This window comes from Ipomoea triloba, chromosome 2 (genome assembly GCF_003576645.1).
Source record: "Ipomoea triloba cultivar NCNSP0323 chromosome 2, ASM357664v1".
Taxonomy (NCBI): Eukaryota; Viridiplantae; Streptophyta; class Magnoliopsida; order Solanales; family Convolvulaceae; genus Ipomoea; species Ipomoea triloba.
The window spans coordinates 16,510,952-16,532,797 of NC_044917.1; the positions used below are offsets into that span (position 1 = coordinate 16,510,952).

At 31.6% G+C, this 21,846-nt stretch overlaps 1 protein-coding gene across 1 annotated transcript in view; it reads left to right on the forward strand.

Annotated features, from left to right (window-relative positions):
• LOC116011419 overlaps positions 1-1,241 on the forward strand; it is a 2,982-nt gene extending 1,741 nt beyond the window's left edge. The window contains exons 3-4 of the mRNA XM_031250980.1: positions 48-111; positions 292-1,241. Coding sequence (XP_031106840.1) covers positions 48-111; positions 292-618 — 391 coding nt within the window. The 3' untranslated portion in view covers positions 619-1,241. The remainder of the gene's footprint in view (positions 1-47; positions 112-291) is intronic.
• Positions 1,242-21,846: the final 20,605 nt, after the last annotated feature.

Consider the following 21,846-nt stretch of genomic DNA (forward strand, 5'->3'; position numbering starts at 1 on the left):
TTTTTTTTTTTTTTTTTTTTTTTAATTTCTTTTGGGTTTGATTGCAGTCAACAAATGGAGGCTTGTGATTCGGATGCTGGAACTGAACTTCTGGATATCATCCTTACCAAGGTGAGATTTCAATTTGTGACTTTTTCCTGGCTTTCTCTTTATAGCAATTGAGGAAAAGTTGAAACTTTATTCTTAATCATAGGAAAAACCTTTGTGGGTTCTGTTTATGTGAAATAATTGATATTCCTGCCTATTAGTACTACTTTTCAGTGAATTTATAAAACTGAGTTTATAAAACAGGGGGATTATGGAGAGGGCAGATCCAATTACCAGATGGATTCATCACCTCCATTTTTCTGTGGGTCACCACCAAGCAGGGCTTCAAATCCCCTAATTCAAGATGCCCATTTTGGCCAAGAATTTTTCGATCCATTCTCGCCAACACTAGAAGCGGTGGTAGCGCTTCCACCCCCGCTATCTCCACCGCCACCCCCATCGCCCCTCTCCTCCTCGGCCCGCAAGAACGGGGGAGGAGGATGCGGGATGAAGTTCGGGCACAAGCCAGCCCCGGTGAGGATCGAAGGCTTCAGCTGTGGTAGGAACTGCAGCATCTCTGCTGTAGCTTAGGTATACTTGGAGTTCTTTGAGTTAAGAAAACGCCACGGGGAAGATCTGCAGAGAGATTTTCGGGTGAGAATCCACAAAAACAAAACTAAACCAATTTGTTTAGCTGTGTACATATAGAGAGTGAGAAGAAGAGTCTTTGAAAAAGCATCTTAACAATTTGCTGATTATTATGAGTTCCTTATTTTCCCATTAAGTCAGTCGGATGTGCATATGTAATGAGATTATGAGTTGAGTTGAGGGGAAGTTAATTCAAAACAATAAACAGCTCCAAAGAGGAAGAAATGGATGGGGTAAATCAATCTCCCCCTTCCTTTTCACCTCTGGGCACTGTTAAGTTAGGTTTTTACTACTTTTTTTTTTACCACAGGCCATGATATGAGGTTGGGTGTATCTTAAAGTAAAGAGACTTGGGAGACCACTTTCATCTTGTAACATTGTTACTCTTCTTGCCCTTCACTGTAATTGTAATTTGAAGGAGAGGAGACAATGGTCTTTTCATTTTTCCTGGTCTTATCTTATTTTATATATATTTATTTATTTTCTCCCAATTGTTGTGAATATTACTTTTTATCTTGTATAATCAATGAAGCACGTGGTAGTGTTGGTCCGAGTTTGGTTATCAACTCTTTGTACATGACTTGTATCAGATTCAATATTATTATTATTATTATTATTATTAGAGTTAATTATTGAAATGGTCATTAATTATAGTGAAATTTTTAATTTGGTCATTGATTATTTTGTGTCTAATTAAGTTCTCAATTTTACAAATTTTAATTAGTTTGGTCATCTGTTTGGGGAAGAACATTAGAAATTTCTTTAATTTGAGGGTATTGTTAAAATTTCATATCACATGCACCATTTACTCTCTTATTAAATTGAAGAGTTAATTACTGGAATGGTTTCTTGAACATTAAAAATTTCTTTAATTTGAGTGTATTGTTAGAATTTCATATCATATACAATTAGACACCATTTACTCTCTTATTAAAATCGAAGAGTTAATTACTAGAATGCTTTCCTGATTATAGTAAAATTACAAATTTGGTCTCAAGTAGAGCATGACAAGCAATGTGAAATTTAAAATAAATAGAAGTTTCACTGTTAAACAATCGGATGATCAAATTTATTAAAATTTTGAAAGTTTAAGACTTAATTCAACAAAAAAAAAAAATCAATGATTAAATTGGTAATTTTGCTATAGTCAAGAATCATTTTGGTAATTTTGCTATAATCAAGAATTATTTTGGTAATTAATTATTATTATTATTATTATTATTGAAAAATGTGAATTTCATAGTATTATAGTACTTCACTGGATTACAGCTTTCAAAAGCTGATTTAAGGGCGTCATTATCGCCACCTCTACGTCGATGTGAAGACTTCTTAAGAGGGAGTGTTTGATTTGTTTGGTATAAAATAAGAACGAGGTTATCGATGGAAAACTGATAATGGAAATTTGGAATTTTTTTTGTATTTGTTTTTTTTTTTTTTTTTTTTTTTTTTTTTTTGTTTGTTTGTTTGTTTGTTTGTTTTTGTTTTTGTTTTTGTTTTTATATGCGGAAACACCGGTGACTGCGTGGACTAATTTGCGATCTTATATAATAATATTCCGTCTCAAAATTTTCTTTTATACAAAATTTAATATCATTGGATTAAGGCGTTATTAAATTGGTCTGTTTATAGATAATTTATAAATATAAGTGATAACAACTTATGTTATTGGAATAGAATTTAATTAATAGAGAATTTGTCTTTAATAGTTACATTGTTCATGACAAGAGTCTAGAACTTGTTTGGTAATGAAAAATTCATCATTTTTGACATTTTGACCAAGTCAAAACGCCTCATCTCGCTCACTTTTAATCTTGACGTAGCAAAAAATGATAAATTACCTCATTTAGTGGGTTTCAAGAATGATGTTTACATCAAAATTTTGTGTGTGAAAATAAAATGTGAGGAAATATTAAAAGTCAAAAGTAGTATTTTCCAAATACCACTTTCCAATGGCCATATGAAAGTTAATAGAAATATGGTAAAAACTTGTGCAAGATCGTCTCACGGGTCTTAATCCGTGAGACGGGTCGGTCAATATAATTTGAGTCATAATTAGTATTAGTCAAAAACTTGTATGAGACCGTCTCACCATGAGACGGGACGAGTCGGGTCAAGATGCAAATGTAACACTTATATGCACAAATGTCATACTTATATGCTCAAATGCAATACTAATCAGGAATAAAATTTTTGTTACTTATAATGGTAAATGTAATACTTTTAAGGAAAAATACAATACTTTTACATTTCGATTTAAAAGTATTACATTTTTCCTCAAAAGTATTATATTTGCCCTTTAAGTAAGGGGCACTTGCCAACATTACTTATTATGAAAAATGTATTACTTTTTCTATTATAAGTAACAAAAATTGTATTCTTGATTAGTGTTATATTTGAGCATATAAGTATGACATTTGCACATATAAGTATGACATTTGCATGGCGCTTTGATCCAACCCGACCCGGCTCACGAATAAGGATCCGTGAGACGGTCTCACACAAGTGTGACCCTTAGTATTATGAGTTGGCCTTTGATTGTTTTTTATGACCCAAATTATATTGACCCGATCTGTCTCACAGATTGAGACCCATTAGATGGTCTCACAAGAGTGTGACCCTAGAAATATAGAATGACCATTGGGATTCTTGTAACCCCCTTCAACTAACACTTATTCTCAAGTTGGGCCCTCTAAATTAGGACGAGGTCACCACTTATGCGATGTTTTGTTTGGATGTAGTTGCAATTCAATTACAAAACAATTCTTTGGCCATTCGAATTATAATGTTTGGTTGGAAGGAATTACAATTCCCTTCATTTGTTGAATTAGAATTCTTGGATCCCCTATAGGAATTGTAATTCGAAGCAATGAGAAAAGGAAAAAACTAAGAAAATGACCATTTTGCAATTGATGATGATGATTATTATTACTATTATTACATAAGGACATTCTAGTCTTTATATCACTTTTCCCTTCCAATTCCCAATAATTCTTTTTTATCCTTACCAAAAATGTAATTTGAATTCCTACTTTATTATCACATTATTCTTTTCCACCAAATTATAATTCCTTTCTCCATAATTCTTTTCTACCAATCAAATGCTGAAACGCCCTATTAGGCCAATCCCTTGAGTAGGGGTATGCACAATTCGGTAAATATCAAACCAATAAAATTCGTTTAATTGTTTTTTAACCAAAATCTTTCTCCTCGGTTAATGTTTAAAGATTTTTAATAATTTTAGTTAACAGTTAATTTGGTTTGAAAGTGTGGGTTAATCAAATTACGTGTGTGTATAGATATATTAATTTTTATGATTTATGAATCATATTATTAGACTAGTTTTTCAAATTTTTATTATTTATATATTGATGTAATGGCTATGTTGTGTGAAAATATATAATTACAAATTTTATTTATAAATTTTAAGATTTTTTTTAATTTTAAATTGGATTTAAATATTTCAATTAATAGGTTAACAAAAAAAAGAAGAGTTAATTCCAGCAATGGTCCTCCGACTATATTGATTTTTCAAAATTAGTCTCCGATTTTTAATTTGGACAATTTAAGCCCCTTGACTTTTAAATTTTTTCCAATGTTGATCCTTTCGTCAAATATTGGTTAAGTTGAGGTCAAATAAATGGGTAAAATTGCTCGTTCACCTCTTTAGTGTATTATTACTCGTATTTCTCATGTCCTATACGCTATATATATATATGAATATAATGTTAGTTGCAGCCTCTTCGACTGAGATTATATGGCTTCAATTGAGACTTCGACCGAGATTATATTCATACATACAACGTATATGATAGGAGAAATACGAGTAATAATACACTGAACAGGTGAACGGACAATTTTACCCCTTCATTTGACATCAAATTAACCAAAATTTGACGAAAGGACCAACATTGGAAAGAATTTGAAAGTCAAGGGACCTAAATTGCCCAAATTAAAAGTCGAGGATTAATTTTGAAAAATCAACATAGTCGGAGGATCATTGTTGGAATTAACTCAAAAAAAATCAATTCTATTAATTTAGAAATAAGAATTTTTCTTTCGTTTACTTACAGTTAAAACATTTTGTAAATTTGATTAGTCCAAATTGATTATTAACTGAATGAACACTTCTACTCTTGAGATGTAACTTTTGGTCCGACCTGAAACTTGGTCTAGGCCTTTAGGTTGAATCGTGGTGCCTTTCGATTGAAACGAGATATTTGGATTTGGCCAAGCTATGATATTCTGTTCGGATTATTTCAATGATACAAAATTCAATAAAAAAGTATTTTTTTTCATTATTATATGTTTTAGTTTTGTGTATTGTCTGATTTGACCCGAGTTGTGATTTCAAAGTATTCAAAGGTTGTTTTATGGTCGCGTGATGCCTTGGAGGAGATAGTGGTAGGGTAGTATGATTAAGACCCACAATTTTTTAATTCCCTCATTTAATTTAATGTCCGAATTTTTTAATTATAGTTTGACGGAAATGAGAGAAAGAGCAATTGGTGCTGACCAGATTTGTATAAAAGCATGGCTGGCTTTGCTCAAAGTTGGGCACCACTTTGGTAGACAAAGAAATAAAAAAGAATGTGAATGTGGGGTGTATACGGCTATGTACTTTCCAAGAAGGGCCCTACTCTCTCACTGTTATTCAATTCATCACAGTTGCTGCAAGCTGACTTTCTTGTTATAAACTGTGGGTTGGGTACTTGGGTTTACCATGTTAAAACTCTATTATTGAAAAGTATTACTCTTATCACTTGATCTGAATTGTTAAAAGTTTAGGAGTAAAAAAGAAAAAGGAAAAAAAAGGTTACTTTTAAAATTGATAATTAATCAAAACATTAGAGAGTTGAGTCTCGAGGGTAATCCAAACTAAGTTGGTCAAGTTGTTGATTTAATAACCACAATGTTATAAATTTGAATCCAAATGAGAGTGGCCTATTGTTTTTTTTTTTTTACTTGTTAAAAGTTTGAAAAGTAAAAAAAAAAAAAAATAGTGGGTTATTTTATAATATCTTAATTTGTGCCGTTTTAAAAAAAATTACAATATATATATATATATAAGGTCGCACTTGTGTGAGACCGTCTCACTGATCCTTATTCATGAGACGGGTCTGGTCGGGTCAAAACATCATGCAAATGTCATACTTATATGCTCAAATATAACACTAATCAAGAATACAATTTTTGTTACTTATAAGAGAAAAGTAATACATTTCTATAATAAGTAATATTGACAAGTATCCCTTACTTATAAGGGCAAATATAATACTTTTAAGGAAAAATGTAACACTTTTAAATCGAAATGTATAAGTATTGTATTTCCCCTTAAAAGTACTACATTTACTCTTAAAAGTAACAAAAATTTTATTCCTAATTAGTATTACATTTGAGCATATAAGTATGACATTTGTACATATAAGTGTTACATTTGCATCTTGACCAGACCCGGCCCGACCCGGCTCAGGGTGAGACGGTCTCACACAAGTTTTTGCCATATATATATATATATATATATATATATATATATTGAATATATATATAAGATTTTTTTTTTCTCTTATCATAGGAAAATATTTCTGTTTCAAAATTTGAAAACGATTTCCTTTTTGGAGGCATTAAATAAATGGGTCACACTTGTGTGCGACCGTCTCACGGGTCCTTATTCGTGAGACGGGTCGGGTCGGGTCAAAGCATCATTCAAATGTCATACTTATATGTGCAAATGTCATACTTATATGCTCAAATATAACACTAATCAAGAATACAATTTTTGTTACTTATAAGAGAAAAAGTAATACATTTTTCATAATAAGTAATATTGACAAGTATCCCTTACTTATAAGGGCAAATATAATACTTTTGAGAAAAAATGTAATACTTTTAAATTGAAATGTAAAAGTATTGTATTTTCCCTTAAAAGTATTACATTTACCCTTATAAGTAACAAAAATTTTATTCCTGATTAGTATTACATTTGAGCTATAAGTATGATATTTGTGCATATAAGTGTTACATGTGCATCTTGACCCGACCCGACATGTCTCATGGTGAGACGGTTTCACACAAGTTTTTGCATAAATAATAATACATGGTATGTTAATTTAGTAGTAACAAATTTCATTTGTGATCTTCTATTTAGTTTAATTTAATATTCTAATATTATCATGTATATATTGAATTTATTGTCCTGCCACTTTATATTATCATCTCATAAAAATTATTATTATCCACTAAATTTGAATTCATTGCCATGCCGGCAGTATTTTTGTTTTCAATTCAGAAATTGTAAAATTAAAATAATTTAGATGCTCTATACAAAAAAAAACATTATAATATTAAAATATTTAATTAATAATATAATAATTTAATGATAATAGAATTTAATCTAAAAATTTAAATAATAATAATATATGATATGTTAATTTTTTTGAGGGGACAATCAATACCCGTACCGATGGTTAATTATTAATCTTAGCCCAACTATAATTATTTATTATTTTTAAATGTCATAATTTCTTATTTTTATTCGCCTTCTATATTATGTAACTAATAATAATATGTAATTTTAATTTTTATTAATTATTAAACCAACATGTCCTCATTTAATTAATTGAGTCATTGAACTATTGAATAATGATTGCTTAAAAAATAGCTGGGAAGTTATTGGGTGTTGGCTTAGGTTATAGCCATTGAGACATTAGATAATTGGTGGTACATCTCATGCAAAAGATGCTAAAAATTAGAGCGTGCATCCAATCATTTTTACTATGTGAAATGTGATAAATCATATCCAGATATAAATTTACAATAATAACATGTTAATTTAATTATGAGGGAAATCCATTTTTTGTCCTACATTTATTGAGCGTTGGATACATTTAGTCCGCTTTTATTAATTTTAATCAGACTTTTAAAAAGTTGGACATTTTTAGTCCAGTGTCACACTTAGCGTTAGTTTGCCGTGAACTAGAAGGGCATTTCTGTCCTTTCATGCCTAATTCTTCATCAACCTTATTGTTTCTTGGTCTCCCCAGTCTGTCGAAGATCCATTGCCATCGTATTCTCGAAATTGTCTCAGATTGAGGACTTCTCCGACCCAAAAGGAGCAATACCCAGTGCTATTACTATAAGCAAATGTCGTACAAGAGCAAATTTTGAGACAAGTGAAATTTTTGAATAAAGTGAACCTATCCATTCCCCCTTCCTGGTAATCAGAAACACCATTTCTACACTTAAAGTTCAATCACCAAAGAATTCATTCACCCACCAAAGAATTCATTCACCTACCAAAGAAGTTCCTTAAACACCACCAAAGAATTCATTCAATCCCCACTCTTTCTCCGATTTGTACCTGAAGCCATGCAAACAATCACAAACAGGAGTAGAATTCCAGGTGCAGATGTCGCGAACCAATCCGTACCTAAGGGTTTCTTCCTTTTTCTCCGATTCTCGATCTTCCGGCTTCTTTTCCTGATCTTCCTGGTTATGTTCTTTCTAGCTTATCCTCGTCCGCAGCCGGTGGACTCCCCTCTTCCACCTTTTTCGGCGGTTTCCCCTCTGCAGGCGCCTCTGTCTTCTCCGGCTTCCACCTGCTCGAGCATCTTCGACGCCATCGACTCCGAATCATGGACCAAGAACTCCAGCCGCTCGTCCCACTGCAGATTCAGATCCCGAAACTTGGTCGTTGTTCGTCGCCGATGGCCGTCGAAACCCACCAGAAGATAGGCACTGGCGGTGCCCTGCCCATCCTTGGGCATCCAATTCTTCGCATTATATATCTCCACAATGAGCTTTCTACAACGAATCTGCTCCGCCGCCATTACGATTTCAAAATCTACCAGAGTATACCAACAAACGTTCCAATTTCTTGTGGCGTATGAGAGGAATTTACAGAGAAGAAAATGATTTGGTGAAGTGGGTTACGGTTCCAAGAGCTGATGAAGAATTGGACATGAAAGGACAGAAATGCCCCTCTAGTTCACGGTAGACTAACGCCAAATGTAACGCTGGACTAAAAGTGTCCAACGTTTTAAAAGTCTGGATGAAATGTGGCAAAATTAATAAAAGCGGACTAAATATGTCCAACGCTTAATAAATGTAGCACCAAAAATGGATTTCACTCTTTAATTATAATAAAATTCATAAAAAATGAAAAAAAAATATTCTAGAGAAATATATTAGAGGAATTAGGTGTCGATTGAGATAATCACTCTCGGTCCTTAGTTTGAATGTTCAATCTTGTGGCTATGGTCATTTTCGTAGGTGTATAAATAGCTATATATGCCTTGTACATACGACATACATACATACATACATACATACATACATACATATATATATATATATATTTCTACACACCAAAGAGTTCTTTGTTTGACAAGGTATCAAAGCCTCGACAATAGTGAGGGAGTGAGCAGTGCTCAGAGGAAGACGATGACACTAGGTTAAGGATTCACGATGCCATAAGAGCAGCCACACACTGGCGTTAGAATTTGCTCATCGACCCACGTGTTGGTGTGTGCGCCGTTGGCGACATTTCTAGTTGAAGATTACACCAGACAACTCGTCGTTAAGTGTGTATTCCTCCAAGGTATGGTGTGTGATGTTTTGTTGGTGTGAATGAGTGTTTTGTGTGAGGACTGGTAACGGGTAGTACGAGAAAAGTGCAGAAGGAAGAGCATGGTGTGTTGTATTCCAAGTTGGTGCTTGTGTTTTTTATTGTTTGTTGTAGAAGAAAGAAAAAGATTACCTATAATGTTGTATCGACCTCATCCAAGATAGTGGACGTGATGCTTGTACCAAATGGGTCTAATTTTGGGGAGTGAAAATTTTCGGTTGAAATAAATCTAGGAAGTATGGGTAAAGATAGACACTTGAATGAAACATACCCAATTTACTTGGTTCCAACTCAAGAATGGAAAAAGGATGATAAATCTTTATTATCCCGCATAATAAATTGTATTTTATAGAAAACAATTTTGTCTATGCAACATTGTAAAACTGTGAAAGATGTTTGGTAGTTGGTGGATAAGTGGTTTAGAATGACAAACAATCTGAGAAAATTATATCAGCTGTCCCAAGATGTTCACCATCCCTCTTAAAATGGGTGAGACATTCAGGGATTAATTTTATGATTTTAGAAGTGTGAGTGACGCATTATGTACTGCTATGCCAATCACAAATGACATAGAGAAAATGAAAAAGTAACGTGATCAGTTGCATGTGTTTAGCTGGATTTCAAAGTTTGATAAAGAGTATGATGTCCTAAGGTCCCATTTGCTCGGGAATAAAGAGTTGGATTCAATAAACCAAGTTCTTACTATTGTCCAAAATGCTTCAAGTAATACAACTACGGATAGTGGTGTATCAGAGAGATATTTACTTTTGTTTGTCACAAGGAGATAACAGAGGTGCGATTGCTAGTAGCCACAAAGGTCAGTTTCTAGGATATGGTGGATTTGGTATAGGGCATGGAGGTGGTCTAGAAGATTAGAGGTTTATTACAATTGTGGAGAACCCGGTAATCTACACAACCAATGTCATAAACCACTCCGATCACAGAGGTTTGCTAATTTTGTTTCCAAACAAGAAGGAAATGTGGTCGTGATGACGCATAAAGAGTTGGCTATGTTCAAACAGATGAAAATGTCATCCTCACAACCTCCAACCAATCAGGAAACATTGCCATCTTTTTCAGCCACATTTGTCCAAACAGGTAATCCTATTGCTTGTGTCTCCTCCTCGTCTCGACAATGGATCATTGATTCTAGAGTCAGTGACAATGACCATATGTCAAGTAATCTAAATATCTTTTCCAATTATTCTTCATTTCCGTCTGGTATTACAGTTACCCTAGTGAATGGTTCATCCACTTTAGTTTTGGGTAAAGGTAGTGCCAGTGTAACTCCCTTAATGTCTCTCTCTTTTGTGTTATACCTTCCAAAGTTTCCATTCAATTTATTGTCGATAAGTTGAATTACCCAAAATGTAAATTGTTGTGTCATGTTTTTTCCCAGTTATTGCTTATTTAAGAATCTTTTGATGCATACAGTTATTAGTAAAGGAAAGGAGATTAGTGGGCTGTATGTGCTGGAACAATTTTTTCCTAATCTTGAAGGTGCTCTAGTTGGTTTGTTGGGTAGTACATCCCCTTTCCAGTTGCATTGTCGGTATGGTCACCCATCTTTGCCTATTTTGAAGAAGTTATGTTCGGGTTTAGAATCTCTATCTATCTTGCAGTGTGAGTCTTGTGAGTTTGCTACACATTGCCGGCTACCTTACCCCTAGAGTTAATAAAAGAGTAGAATCTTTATTTAAGTTGGTTCATTCAGATGTATAGGGACCACGATGGGTAACATCTAGATTTGGGTTCAAGTATTTTGTAACCTTTATAGATGATTTCTTTAGACACACTTGGTTATATCTCATGAAATATAGAGACAAATTGTTTGAAATGTTCTGTAGTTTTTGCGCTATGGTCTCAACATAGTTTAATAAAGTGGTTCAAGTTTTGCGAAGTGGTGATCGAACTAAATATTTCTCCCATGCTTTTTCCAGTTATATGAGTCAAAGTGGAATGATACACCAGTCATATTGTGTCGGTACTCCTCAACAGAATGGTGTGGCAGAATGTTAAAATTGTCATCGGTTGGAGGTTACTGGAGCCTTGTTGTTTTAGATGAAAGTTTCCAAAGCGTTTTGGCCAGATGTTGTCCATACAACTTCTTTCTTAGTTAAAATTTGAATAATTTTATTTGATTTGAATTTAGATATATATTTTTAATTCTATATTTAAAGTATGGTAGTTCAAATAATTCTTTTTCCATATTTTCATGCGCATAAAAGAAAACTTTGTTGCAAAATAAAACCAAAATAAATCAAATAAAATCTCATTTCTATATGCTATGTTATTTTCCATCATCATATTGTTGTATATATAGATTGCTATCCTTTTCAGGGCGATTAAATAATAATATGGTAATTGAATGGTAACATAGCACTAAGTGTACCACATACCAGCCCTTAGTGCACTACAAACCAACCCTTAATGCACCATAGATCAACCCTTAGTGCACCACAGACTGACCCTTCATGCAACACTCAACAGGGTGTCAAACCCAGTGGTCACTAGGCATAATAACTGGTTTAATAGACCCGTTGAACAGACTTGTTGGTTCAACAATACTACTCAACATATTTATTGAACCCACCGTAATTCTTTCTTTTTTCAGCTACATGGTGGTGCACCACAAACTTTGGTTGAGTTCACCATAGACCAGCACTTTGTGCACAACTAAAATATACATGGTGCACAAAATTACAAAAATGACACTGCATTTTTTTCCCTTCTCATTGATTTTAGCCACTTAGTGGTGCACCATAGACCATCGCTTAGTGCATCACACACCAACCCTTAGTGCACCACCAACCATCCCTTAGTACACCACAGATTAGCACTTTGTGCACCATATAAATATACATGGTGCACAAAATTACAAAAATGTCACTGCATTTCTTTTTCCATTATCATTGATTTTCCACTGTTGATATGGCTCATCCAATGGTCCAAATCTATTTGCATGGAAGAAGGCAACCCCATCTTATCCGATATATATATATATATATATATATGTGTGTGTGTGTGTGTGTGTGTGTGTGTGTGTGTGTGTGTAGCACTTTGTGCACCATATAAATATACATGGTGCACAAAATTACAAAAATGTCACTGCATTTCTTTTTCCATTATCATTGATTTTCCGCTGTTGATATGCCTCATCCAATGGTCCAAATCTATTCGCATGGAAGAAGGCTACCCCATCTTATCCGATATATATATATATGTGTGTGTGTGTGTGTGTGTGTGTGATGGCTATAAGTCCAAGATGTTTATTTATTTGGCTAGTAGAGTATAATCAATGAGCAGCAACACAGATACCAGTTTACAAATAATGGAGGGTATGTATTCATTTCTTATAGACTAAAGATCCCTATACACATTCATATTCCATTAAGATATTTTTTTTTGAAAGCCCATTAAGATATTTTTTAGATGTTCTATTATCAAATCTCTAATGAATGTTGGATGCAGGTGCATTTGATTAACAACATCAAGAACTTGTCATTATTGCATTTGATTAACAACATTAAGAACTTGCAAACTATCTTTTAAGTATACTATCAAAATCATTATATAGTGCATACATTCTTTATATTTGCAAAATTAACCATTTGTTTTTAACTATAATACATACTGATATCTACTATTTTGTACAATAATTCACCCCTTATTTGAGTTGTTTTGATGTTTATTTTCTTTATCCTAGTGAAATTGAGAATTGTTTGTGTGTTATATTGTCATAAGGGTTAAATTATCCACAAGGAGCAGCAAAGGAAGAATTTTGGAATGTTTTGGATCAATTTTGGAAAAGAAAAGGAAATTACCAAGGAAGAATAGGAAACAAGAATAAGAATTGGAAAAGAATTGGAAGTTGCCTCATGGGCCCAAGACTCATCTATCTCCTATATATTCTACATATTTTCTACAATTTAAGGAGTTCCCAACCATAGTTAGTTTTAGTTTATTTTTCCCCTTGTCTTTATATTTCTCTAGCATAGTTTAGATTAGTTTTATATTAAATTATTTAATTTCAAGCTTGGAATCACAGATTGAAGTTGGATTTGTTCTTCATTATCAGTAAAGTTTTCTCTTCCCTTTATATTTCTTGCAATGTTTATGGTTATTTATTATTGCTTTGCTTTGTTTACTTTTATGATGCATTGATGCATGAGTAGTTAGCTTTTGGGTTTGGATTAGGGTTCTATTGCTATTCTTGATGCTAGGTTTATGATTATTGCATAAAGGGGATAATTAATTAATCTAGGGTTTTATATTTGAATTGAATTATAAATTCCTCTTATTGATAATTGATGCGCAGCTTTTATTGATTTGCTTTGGAGAGGATTTCATCACAACGAAAGTTGGGTGAAAGACTCAGCCTAACCAATTTCAACCCAATTTTTCCTACTATGAGAATATGGGTAATTTGGGGGCTTATAATGCTTTTGTGTTTTAAGGTTAAGATTGATGCATCACGAAAGTGGGACAATCCTAGCCCAATTCTAGTTTATTGATTACGAGAGTAGCTAAACTGAATTCTTGAGTACATTGCCAATAAATCCCTTGGTTAATTGTTTTTTCCTAATTTTGAGTTTGTTAGAGCATCAAGATTGTAATACCCCTAATCTGACACATTTTTTTATCATATAGTTTTTTCCTTATTTTTATTTGCATATTTTATTTTATTTCCATTCCTTAATCTTAGTTTGCTTGGATTCTAGTGAACTCCAATACTTTAGTGCCTAGAATTTTACATATCATACAAGTACGTGCCATAGTCCCAATCCTCAGCGGAACGACATTTACACCCTCATATTTACTATCACCATTTTACTCATCACATACCTATTGAACCATTGTTGCATGCCAATTTTTTTTTAATTTTTTACTTCATCTAAAATTTACAAATAATCATGACGCTATTACTACTATATAGAAACTTATCCCTACATAAATGATGTTGATATTTAAAGTTTAAAAATGTAAAAGGTAAAAACATATAATTATTATGATTTTAGCATTCTACTAATGACAAATTTAAATATTATTACATTTATTTAAAAAAATTGTAATACAAATGTTGTAAATATATCTTATAAAATACAATAAATTATAAAAATTTACAAAGATAAAATAATAGAAATTATTTAAATATGACAAGTCCAAAACAAATTGATTTACGTTAATAACAAAATTGAAGAAATACTAACATAAAAAACTTAATTAACTAATTTACATTTGCGAAGTTTGAAAAAATCAAATATGATTGGGTAAATGTCTCACATTTAAATATAATGTTATTAAATTAAATGAAATTCACATATTTAAGAATGATACCTTATCCTGAGATCTATCAATTTAAAATGAAGAAGAATAAGAGATAATAGAACTAGAAGAAATAAATTTTCAACAAATTAGTTACAAACATTTCATAGATCCACAAACGTTGAACTACAAAGTCTACTATAAACTAATGAAATTATTTTTCTTATTTAATTTATTGATAATTAATACATTTTTTTTAAAAAATAAAGGCATTGTAGACACATAATTCTAAATTAAGGAAATGCATATGTATCATTTTTTGTTATAACTACTAATTTATTTAATTCAATAAGAGTAAAATAGAGTGATCCCGCTTCAATTTGTTGCCTTATTTGAATACTCTCTTTGTCAACCAAACCCCCAAGTAGTTAATATAATTAGCTTCAAACTAATTTTTTTTTCATGGTATTAATAAAATACTTGGTAAATAAATGTATAAAATTATTTTATATTATAACTTTGATATTTAATTACAAGATAGTGTAAAAAGAAGATAATTGACAATGTAATGAATATCGATCAATTGATGAATTTGAATGTAAAGAATCTTTATATTGGAGAAAATAAAGACAATATAACCAATTAAATTATTTCTCTTAGTTAATTTAATTTATTGATAATGAATAATTTTTTCAAATAAAGGCATTGTAGACACATAATTCTAAATTAAAGAAATACATATGTATTTTTTTTTTGGTAAAATAGAGTGAGGAACTTAATTATGCCAAATTTAATTGGGATTGGGTTCGAACCTAAGACCTTTCTTATTGAAATCAATGAGTAAGTTAATAATTAAGGATAAATTTGGAAATGTCAAGGAAAAATAAAAATCTAAACAATCTGAACCATCCATTTGATTTAATAATTTGACTGTCATTTTTTCTTCCCATTATAGGCCTAATATTTTTTTTTGGCTCTTATTAATATAGTAGATATAATAACAAAAGTATTACCAATGTCTATTTCTATCCATTTATGTAGAAATACATTATATTTATGATATTTTGTACAATATAAAATATGTACACTTTTTTTTTTAATATATATATATATAGAATTGTGATTAGTACTATAATTATACACATTAATTGCTATATTGGTTACTTAAAAAAAAGTTTATTTTAAAATTTGCCTAGACTCGTTACTAAAGCCCAACAAAACCCAACACAAATCAATATCTCATTAAGGCTCAAACCCATGTCTTCTCATTTGAGAAAATCATTTCATGCCACTTAACCACAAGACCATTGGCATAGACTCGTACTTTTAATTAAATATTCATAAATATTTAGAAATCGGCCTAAATATGTAATATAGTTAGGGACTACATTAATCTATACAAATTTAAAAATTAAATTCTTTTAATTTTTAAATGCAATTCCATTAATTATAATTAATAAAATATGAAATATGATTAAGGAAATGAATTATAAAATTAACTAAATGTGTGTTCATAAATATTTAAAAATATTCTTTCATATATATATATATATATATATATATATATATATATATATATATATATATATTAATCATACAAAATTAAAATACTAATTTTGTTAATTTCTAAATTTAATTATTTTAATTATAAATCTAGCAATATAAATTATAATTATGAAAATTATTTTATAGAATTTTTCTACATACATATTAATAAATATTCGGTGCATATACAATGTATTATAAAATCATATAAAAATGCTCTTTTAGAGTTTAAGTTTACTCATACAAAATTTAAAATTTACATCTTTTTTAATTTCTAAATATAATTCTCTTATTTATTATTCATATTGTTGGAATTTGAAATATAATTATGAATAAATTAATTTGATTATGTAAATTAAATTTTCTCTATAAATTTATCTAAATATGTACATGCTTTCAAAAATCTAAATATGTACATGATTAAAGACTATATTGACCATACAAAATTTAAATTTAAATTTTTATGCTATGAAAATAGATATTTGACTGAATATATGGAAGTTCAACTATATTATTATATTGTACATTTAACATCTTTTCTGTTTTTATTTTTATTATTTAAATTTATAATGACATACTCCATAATTTTTTGCGTGTATCGCACAGGTAAAACACTAGTATAGTAGTATTCGTATAAAATAATTGTTCAAAAAGTTATGACAATATATAAAATATTCTTTAAAAAATACATCTAGAATTTCACATAAAAAAGTGGCACATGTGCGTGCACATTTAGACTGGCACCGCAATAGCTCCCAGACATGTCTAGAGGACCTTAGCGGTGCAATCATGTAGTAAGTACAGTGCAATCCTTCAGTGATTCGGAGATTCGCCCGTTAAAATCAGTTCGTACCTGATTATATATATATATATATATATTTTACAGTTGGGCCCGAACGAAGTGGTCCTAGGTAGACATGCTCAGGGCTAGTCAGGAAAGTTAGAAAGAAAAGAGAGAAAAAAATCAATTACTTTAAAAATTGATGATCAATCGATACATCAGGGAATTGAGAATAAGATAGGATTCAAACACATGTAATATAACTCGGATGTGGTGGGAGGGTTATATATCACTTTAGTACTTATCATCATACATCATCAATTGGCCTTGTTTCTTGTATTTTAATTTGGGCTTTTGGTCCTTTCTACCTTGTATCCTCTCTTTTGTCCACATTAATTGCTTTTACTTCACACCATCTTTTTAGGGTTAACAAGCTAGCTAAGCCCCCTCCCTTCTGAACTTTTGTCCCTCTTTTGTGTACACTCCCCCTCTGTATTTTAGGGTAGGAACCTTATCATATCTTTAGTTAGCATACCAAATTCATAGTTTCCTTTCCACTTGTGCCATGATTTGAAATGCCTACTTCCATTATTGTGACCTTTCTAATTCATTATACCTAGCCTATAGTTCATGCATATATGCCCCTTATGGTACAAATAAAAGTGACAATCGTAAATTGTTTCACACTTCCATGTGTATGTATCTATTCTTACTTAACTTTTGTAAATTATTTTTTAAAAAAGTGATGAAGGTGGCATGCTTTGATGTAGTGCAAAAATGTTATTCTGATAATGAGTTGGGCAAGTTTTAAGATTACAATGCTATTTAATTTGATTCAGCCGTCCATATATTTTTCAATATTAATGCTAAAAGCATAAATAAAGATAGTTTTATCAAATCATATATATATATATATATATATATATATATACCATGGTAATTTTGTTCAAATCATGTTTTATATTACTTATAAAATAACAATTTGTTTTTTAGGTGGGCTATAACATATAATCTATTTCTTTATATATATTTAGGGAGTTTCCCTTCAATCACTGTTGGAAGAATAGAAGCGTAAATTATATCGGATACTAGAGTTTACCATGCGCATGTTTACCGTGCGCATTGTGAACCTTAGTCCAGATTATGTACATATATATAACATATTATGTACTTTCAGTTAATAGATTATATGCATTCAATTAAGTACATAATATGTTAACTGTATGTACATAATCTGAATAAATGTTTACAATGTTTATTGTGGACCATGATCCATGATATGTTAACTGTATGTACATAATCTGAATAAATGTTTACAATGTTTATTGTGGAGCATGATCCATGATATAACGATTGGAATAGAAAGTCTGAGGGAGTCCCGAACTTGTTATGTTCTTTCTTGTTGATGGCCATACCTAGAGCCTATAGGCCAGTTTAGGAGATTTATAGGAAAAAAAAATGGTTATTCAACCCTATGGGACTAACATAGTGGTTGATCACTTGATTTCAAGTCATGACTAGAAGTAGCAGGGTGGGATTTTGAACCCCACCTCAAACATCAATGGAGTTTGGTCACCAATTTCTGGACTTAGGGCCTTGGAGAAAGCCTATGGGTAAGGAATAAGGTTCAAATTGACGACTGAATGTAACCTGAAAGTGCAATTAGGCCACTGAACAAAATAAAAGTGCAATTAGGTCACTAAACACTCCAAATGCATGCAATTTCACATGCTAGCAGTTTACCTTCCATTTCATCATGTTGTCTACTTACATGGATGGGGGTTGGCATTTTAAAATATTTTTTAATAATAAACTTTAAAAATAAAAATAAAATAAATAAAAAATAAAAAAAATTTATTAAAAACAAACAAACAAACAAACGCTAGGATGCGGTGTGTATTAGAGTTTTATTTTCAAGGTATTATAGATAGAATTTATAAGTCCTTTCTGGTTGGAGACGAAGGAGGGGGAGGGGTGGTCACCATTTTTTTAAAAATAATTTTTAATTTTAATTTTTAATGTTTATTATTAAAAAATTATTTTAAAATGCGTTCTCACCATCCACATAAGCAGGCAACCTGATGAGATGGAAGGTAACCTGCTATCAGGTGAAATTACATGTATTTGGGGTGTTCAGTGGCTTTATTGCACATTTTTTTCGTTCAATGGCCTAATTGCACTTTCATGTTACGTTTAGTGGCTAATTTGAATCTTATTCCTAAAAAAAATGGTTATTCATGGAATTTAATTTTATAAATTTATACATTAATTACATTTAGTAATTAGTTTCATCATAATTTCGTGAAGTTTAATTATTTGGTTCGAAGTGGTTGGATCTTGGATATGATTGCCACCACTTTTGCTTTTGGTGGCAATCATCCATGCATGCATGCCACAAGCAATGTTTTTATAACTGCACATATTAATTTCAACTTGCTCATTTTCAAGCTTATTTATATTTGAGTTAATATCGGTATTGGTCCCTCGACTATTAGGATTTCACCACTTTAGTCCTCGACTTCAAAACTTACTCAATTTCATCTTCAACTATGCAACTTTTACCTAAATTGGTCCTTTGACCAAACCAAAATAGTCTTGATTAGGACTATTTTGGTTAACAATTGCAAAGTTGGGATGAAATTGAGCCAGTTTGGAAGTCGAGAACCAAAATGGTCAAATCCTAATAGTCGAGGGACCAAAACGAGTATTAACTCTTTAAATTTTTTTAGAAGATAGCGGGAAGGGGGACCCTAGGACCAGGCTAGTGCCCAGTTCTCAAAACATAATTGAAACGCTCAGCACCTCTTCTGTTTAACTGAAAGCTATCCAGAATGAAACCTGATGGTCTATATATCAAACTCGATCCAATCATAGCTCCTCTTGACCGCTTCCTTAGTCAGAGCGTCAGCCACCGAATTATTCTCATGAGGGCAATGAGTGATCTTCACTTCCCAATCTTTGCCAATCCACTCCTTACATGCACGAATAATGCTATTAGTAGGGTCGAGCAGAATAACTTCACCGTTAATCCATTCAACCACTTCCTTAGCATCACTTATAATCCAAATCTTTCTAACTTTCTTCTCCCAAGCCCATTGAATTAAGGGCTTTGTAAATAGATTGGGGAATAATTATAGTTCTTTGAATGTAGTGACTGATCCCATCACTGAATTGTAGACACTTCTATTGAGTAGGACAACTGACATAGAAATTTAAAATTGTTTTATATCCAAAGTTAAAAATCGAATCCTTAACCTTTGATTAAAGATAGATGAGTCAAACTCTGTTTACATTTTTTCTATGTAACAAGAAAACATCTCTTTTATGGTGTCCCTCGTAGTGCCCCCAGCTTGTCCTATGTATAGTCAAATAATAATAATAAGGCAAAAACTTGTGTGAGACCGTCTCACCATGAGACGGGTCGGGTCAAGATGCAAATGTAACACTTACATGCACAGATGTCATACTTATATGCTCAAATGTAATACTAATCAGGAATAAAAATTTTTGTTACTTATAAGGGTAAATGTAATACTTTTAAGGGAAAATACAATACTTTTACATTTCGATTTAAAAGTATTACATTTTTACACAAAAGTATTATATTTGCCCTTATAAGTGAGGGACACTTGTCAACATTACTTATTATGAAAAATGTATTACTTTTTCTCTAATAAGTAACAAAAATTGTATTATATTCTTGATTAGTGTTATATTTGAGCATATAAGTATGGCATTTGCACATATAAGTGTGACATTTGCATGGTGCCTTGACCCGACCCGACCCGTCTCACGAATAAGAATCCGTGAGACGGTCTCACACAAGTGTGACTCACGAATAAGAATCCGTGAGACGGTCTCACACAAGTGTGACCCACGAATAAGAATCCGTGAGACGGTCTCACACAAGTGTGACCCTCGAATAAGAATCCGTGAGACGGTCTCACACAAGTGTGACCCTAATAATAATCCATTCTGGAGTGCTTCTCAATGTAATCAATCGGATGGTGAGGATTTGATCAATGTAAGCTCACCAGATCATGGCCGTCAAATTTGAATAAAATTGTGACATTTCGTGTAGTAAAACAAATTCTGTTACTGGTAGAATGGAGGGTAGGGATTGAACCGTTGGCTTGTCGTTTGCACCGCTGTCGATGTTCCACGTGGCAACATTGTCCATATCGCCTTATCTCATCTCCGAAAGGGAATGGCCGTTGGACGGTGGCTGTAATGCTGTATGTCTTATCTTATGCCTTTAGGTTTTACCGATGATTTTATTTTTATATAATTGATGTGTTTGTAGTTGCTGTAAAATTACCATTATCTCCCTCCTGAAAATCCGGAAAGGGTATGGTGATTGAGTGTCCACTCTACCTGCATGGATCAAATATTTTAAATGATTGACTGTGATTTTATACTCCGAATATGATACATAAATTTGTGATATTATATACTCGATCTGTCTCATTTTACCTGTCCTATTTATTATTCATTGGTCAAACCAACTCTTTTTTCTTTACTTATTTTTTTTAGTAATTTTTATTATTTTTAAATTTATTTTTTTGTGTTTAATAGTACTTTTAATGTAGTTTCTAAATATATAAATTTTATATATTAATGCTAAACTTAATATTATGAAAAATTGGATTAAAAATTATTTCAGTTAAGCCTCGTTAAACGAACCAGACAACCATTTTGAGACGGAGATAGTATGTATTAGGTATTTTGTTTGTAAATTCTTCTGTAATTTTATACTCCGTAATATAATACATAAATTTTTGATATTATGTATGTATTAGGTATTTTGTTTGTAAATTCTTCTGTAATTTTATACTCCGTAATATAATACATAAATTTGTGATATTATGTATGTATTAGGTATTTTGTTTGTAATTTGTGTACATGTATAAATGTAGGTCTTAAATAGGCTCAAAGCCTATTTAGGACCTACTTTGAA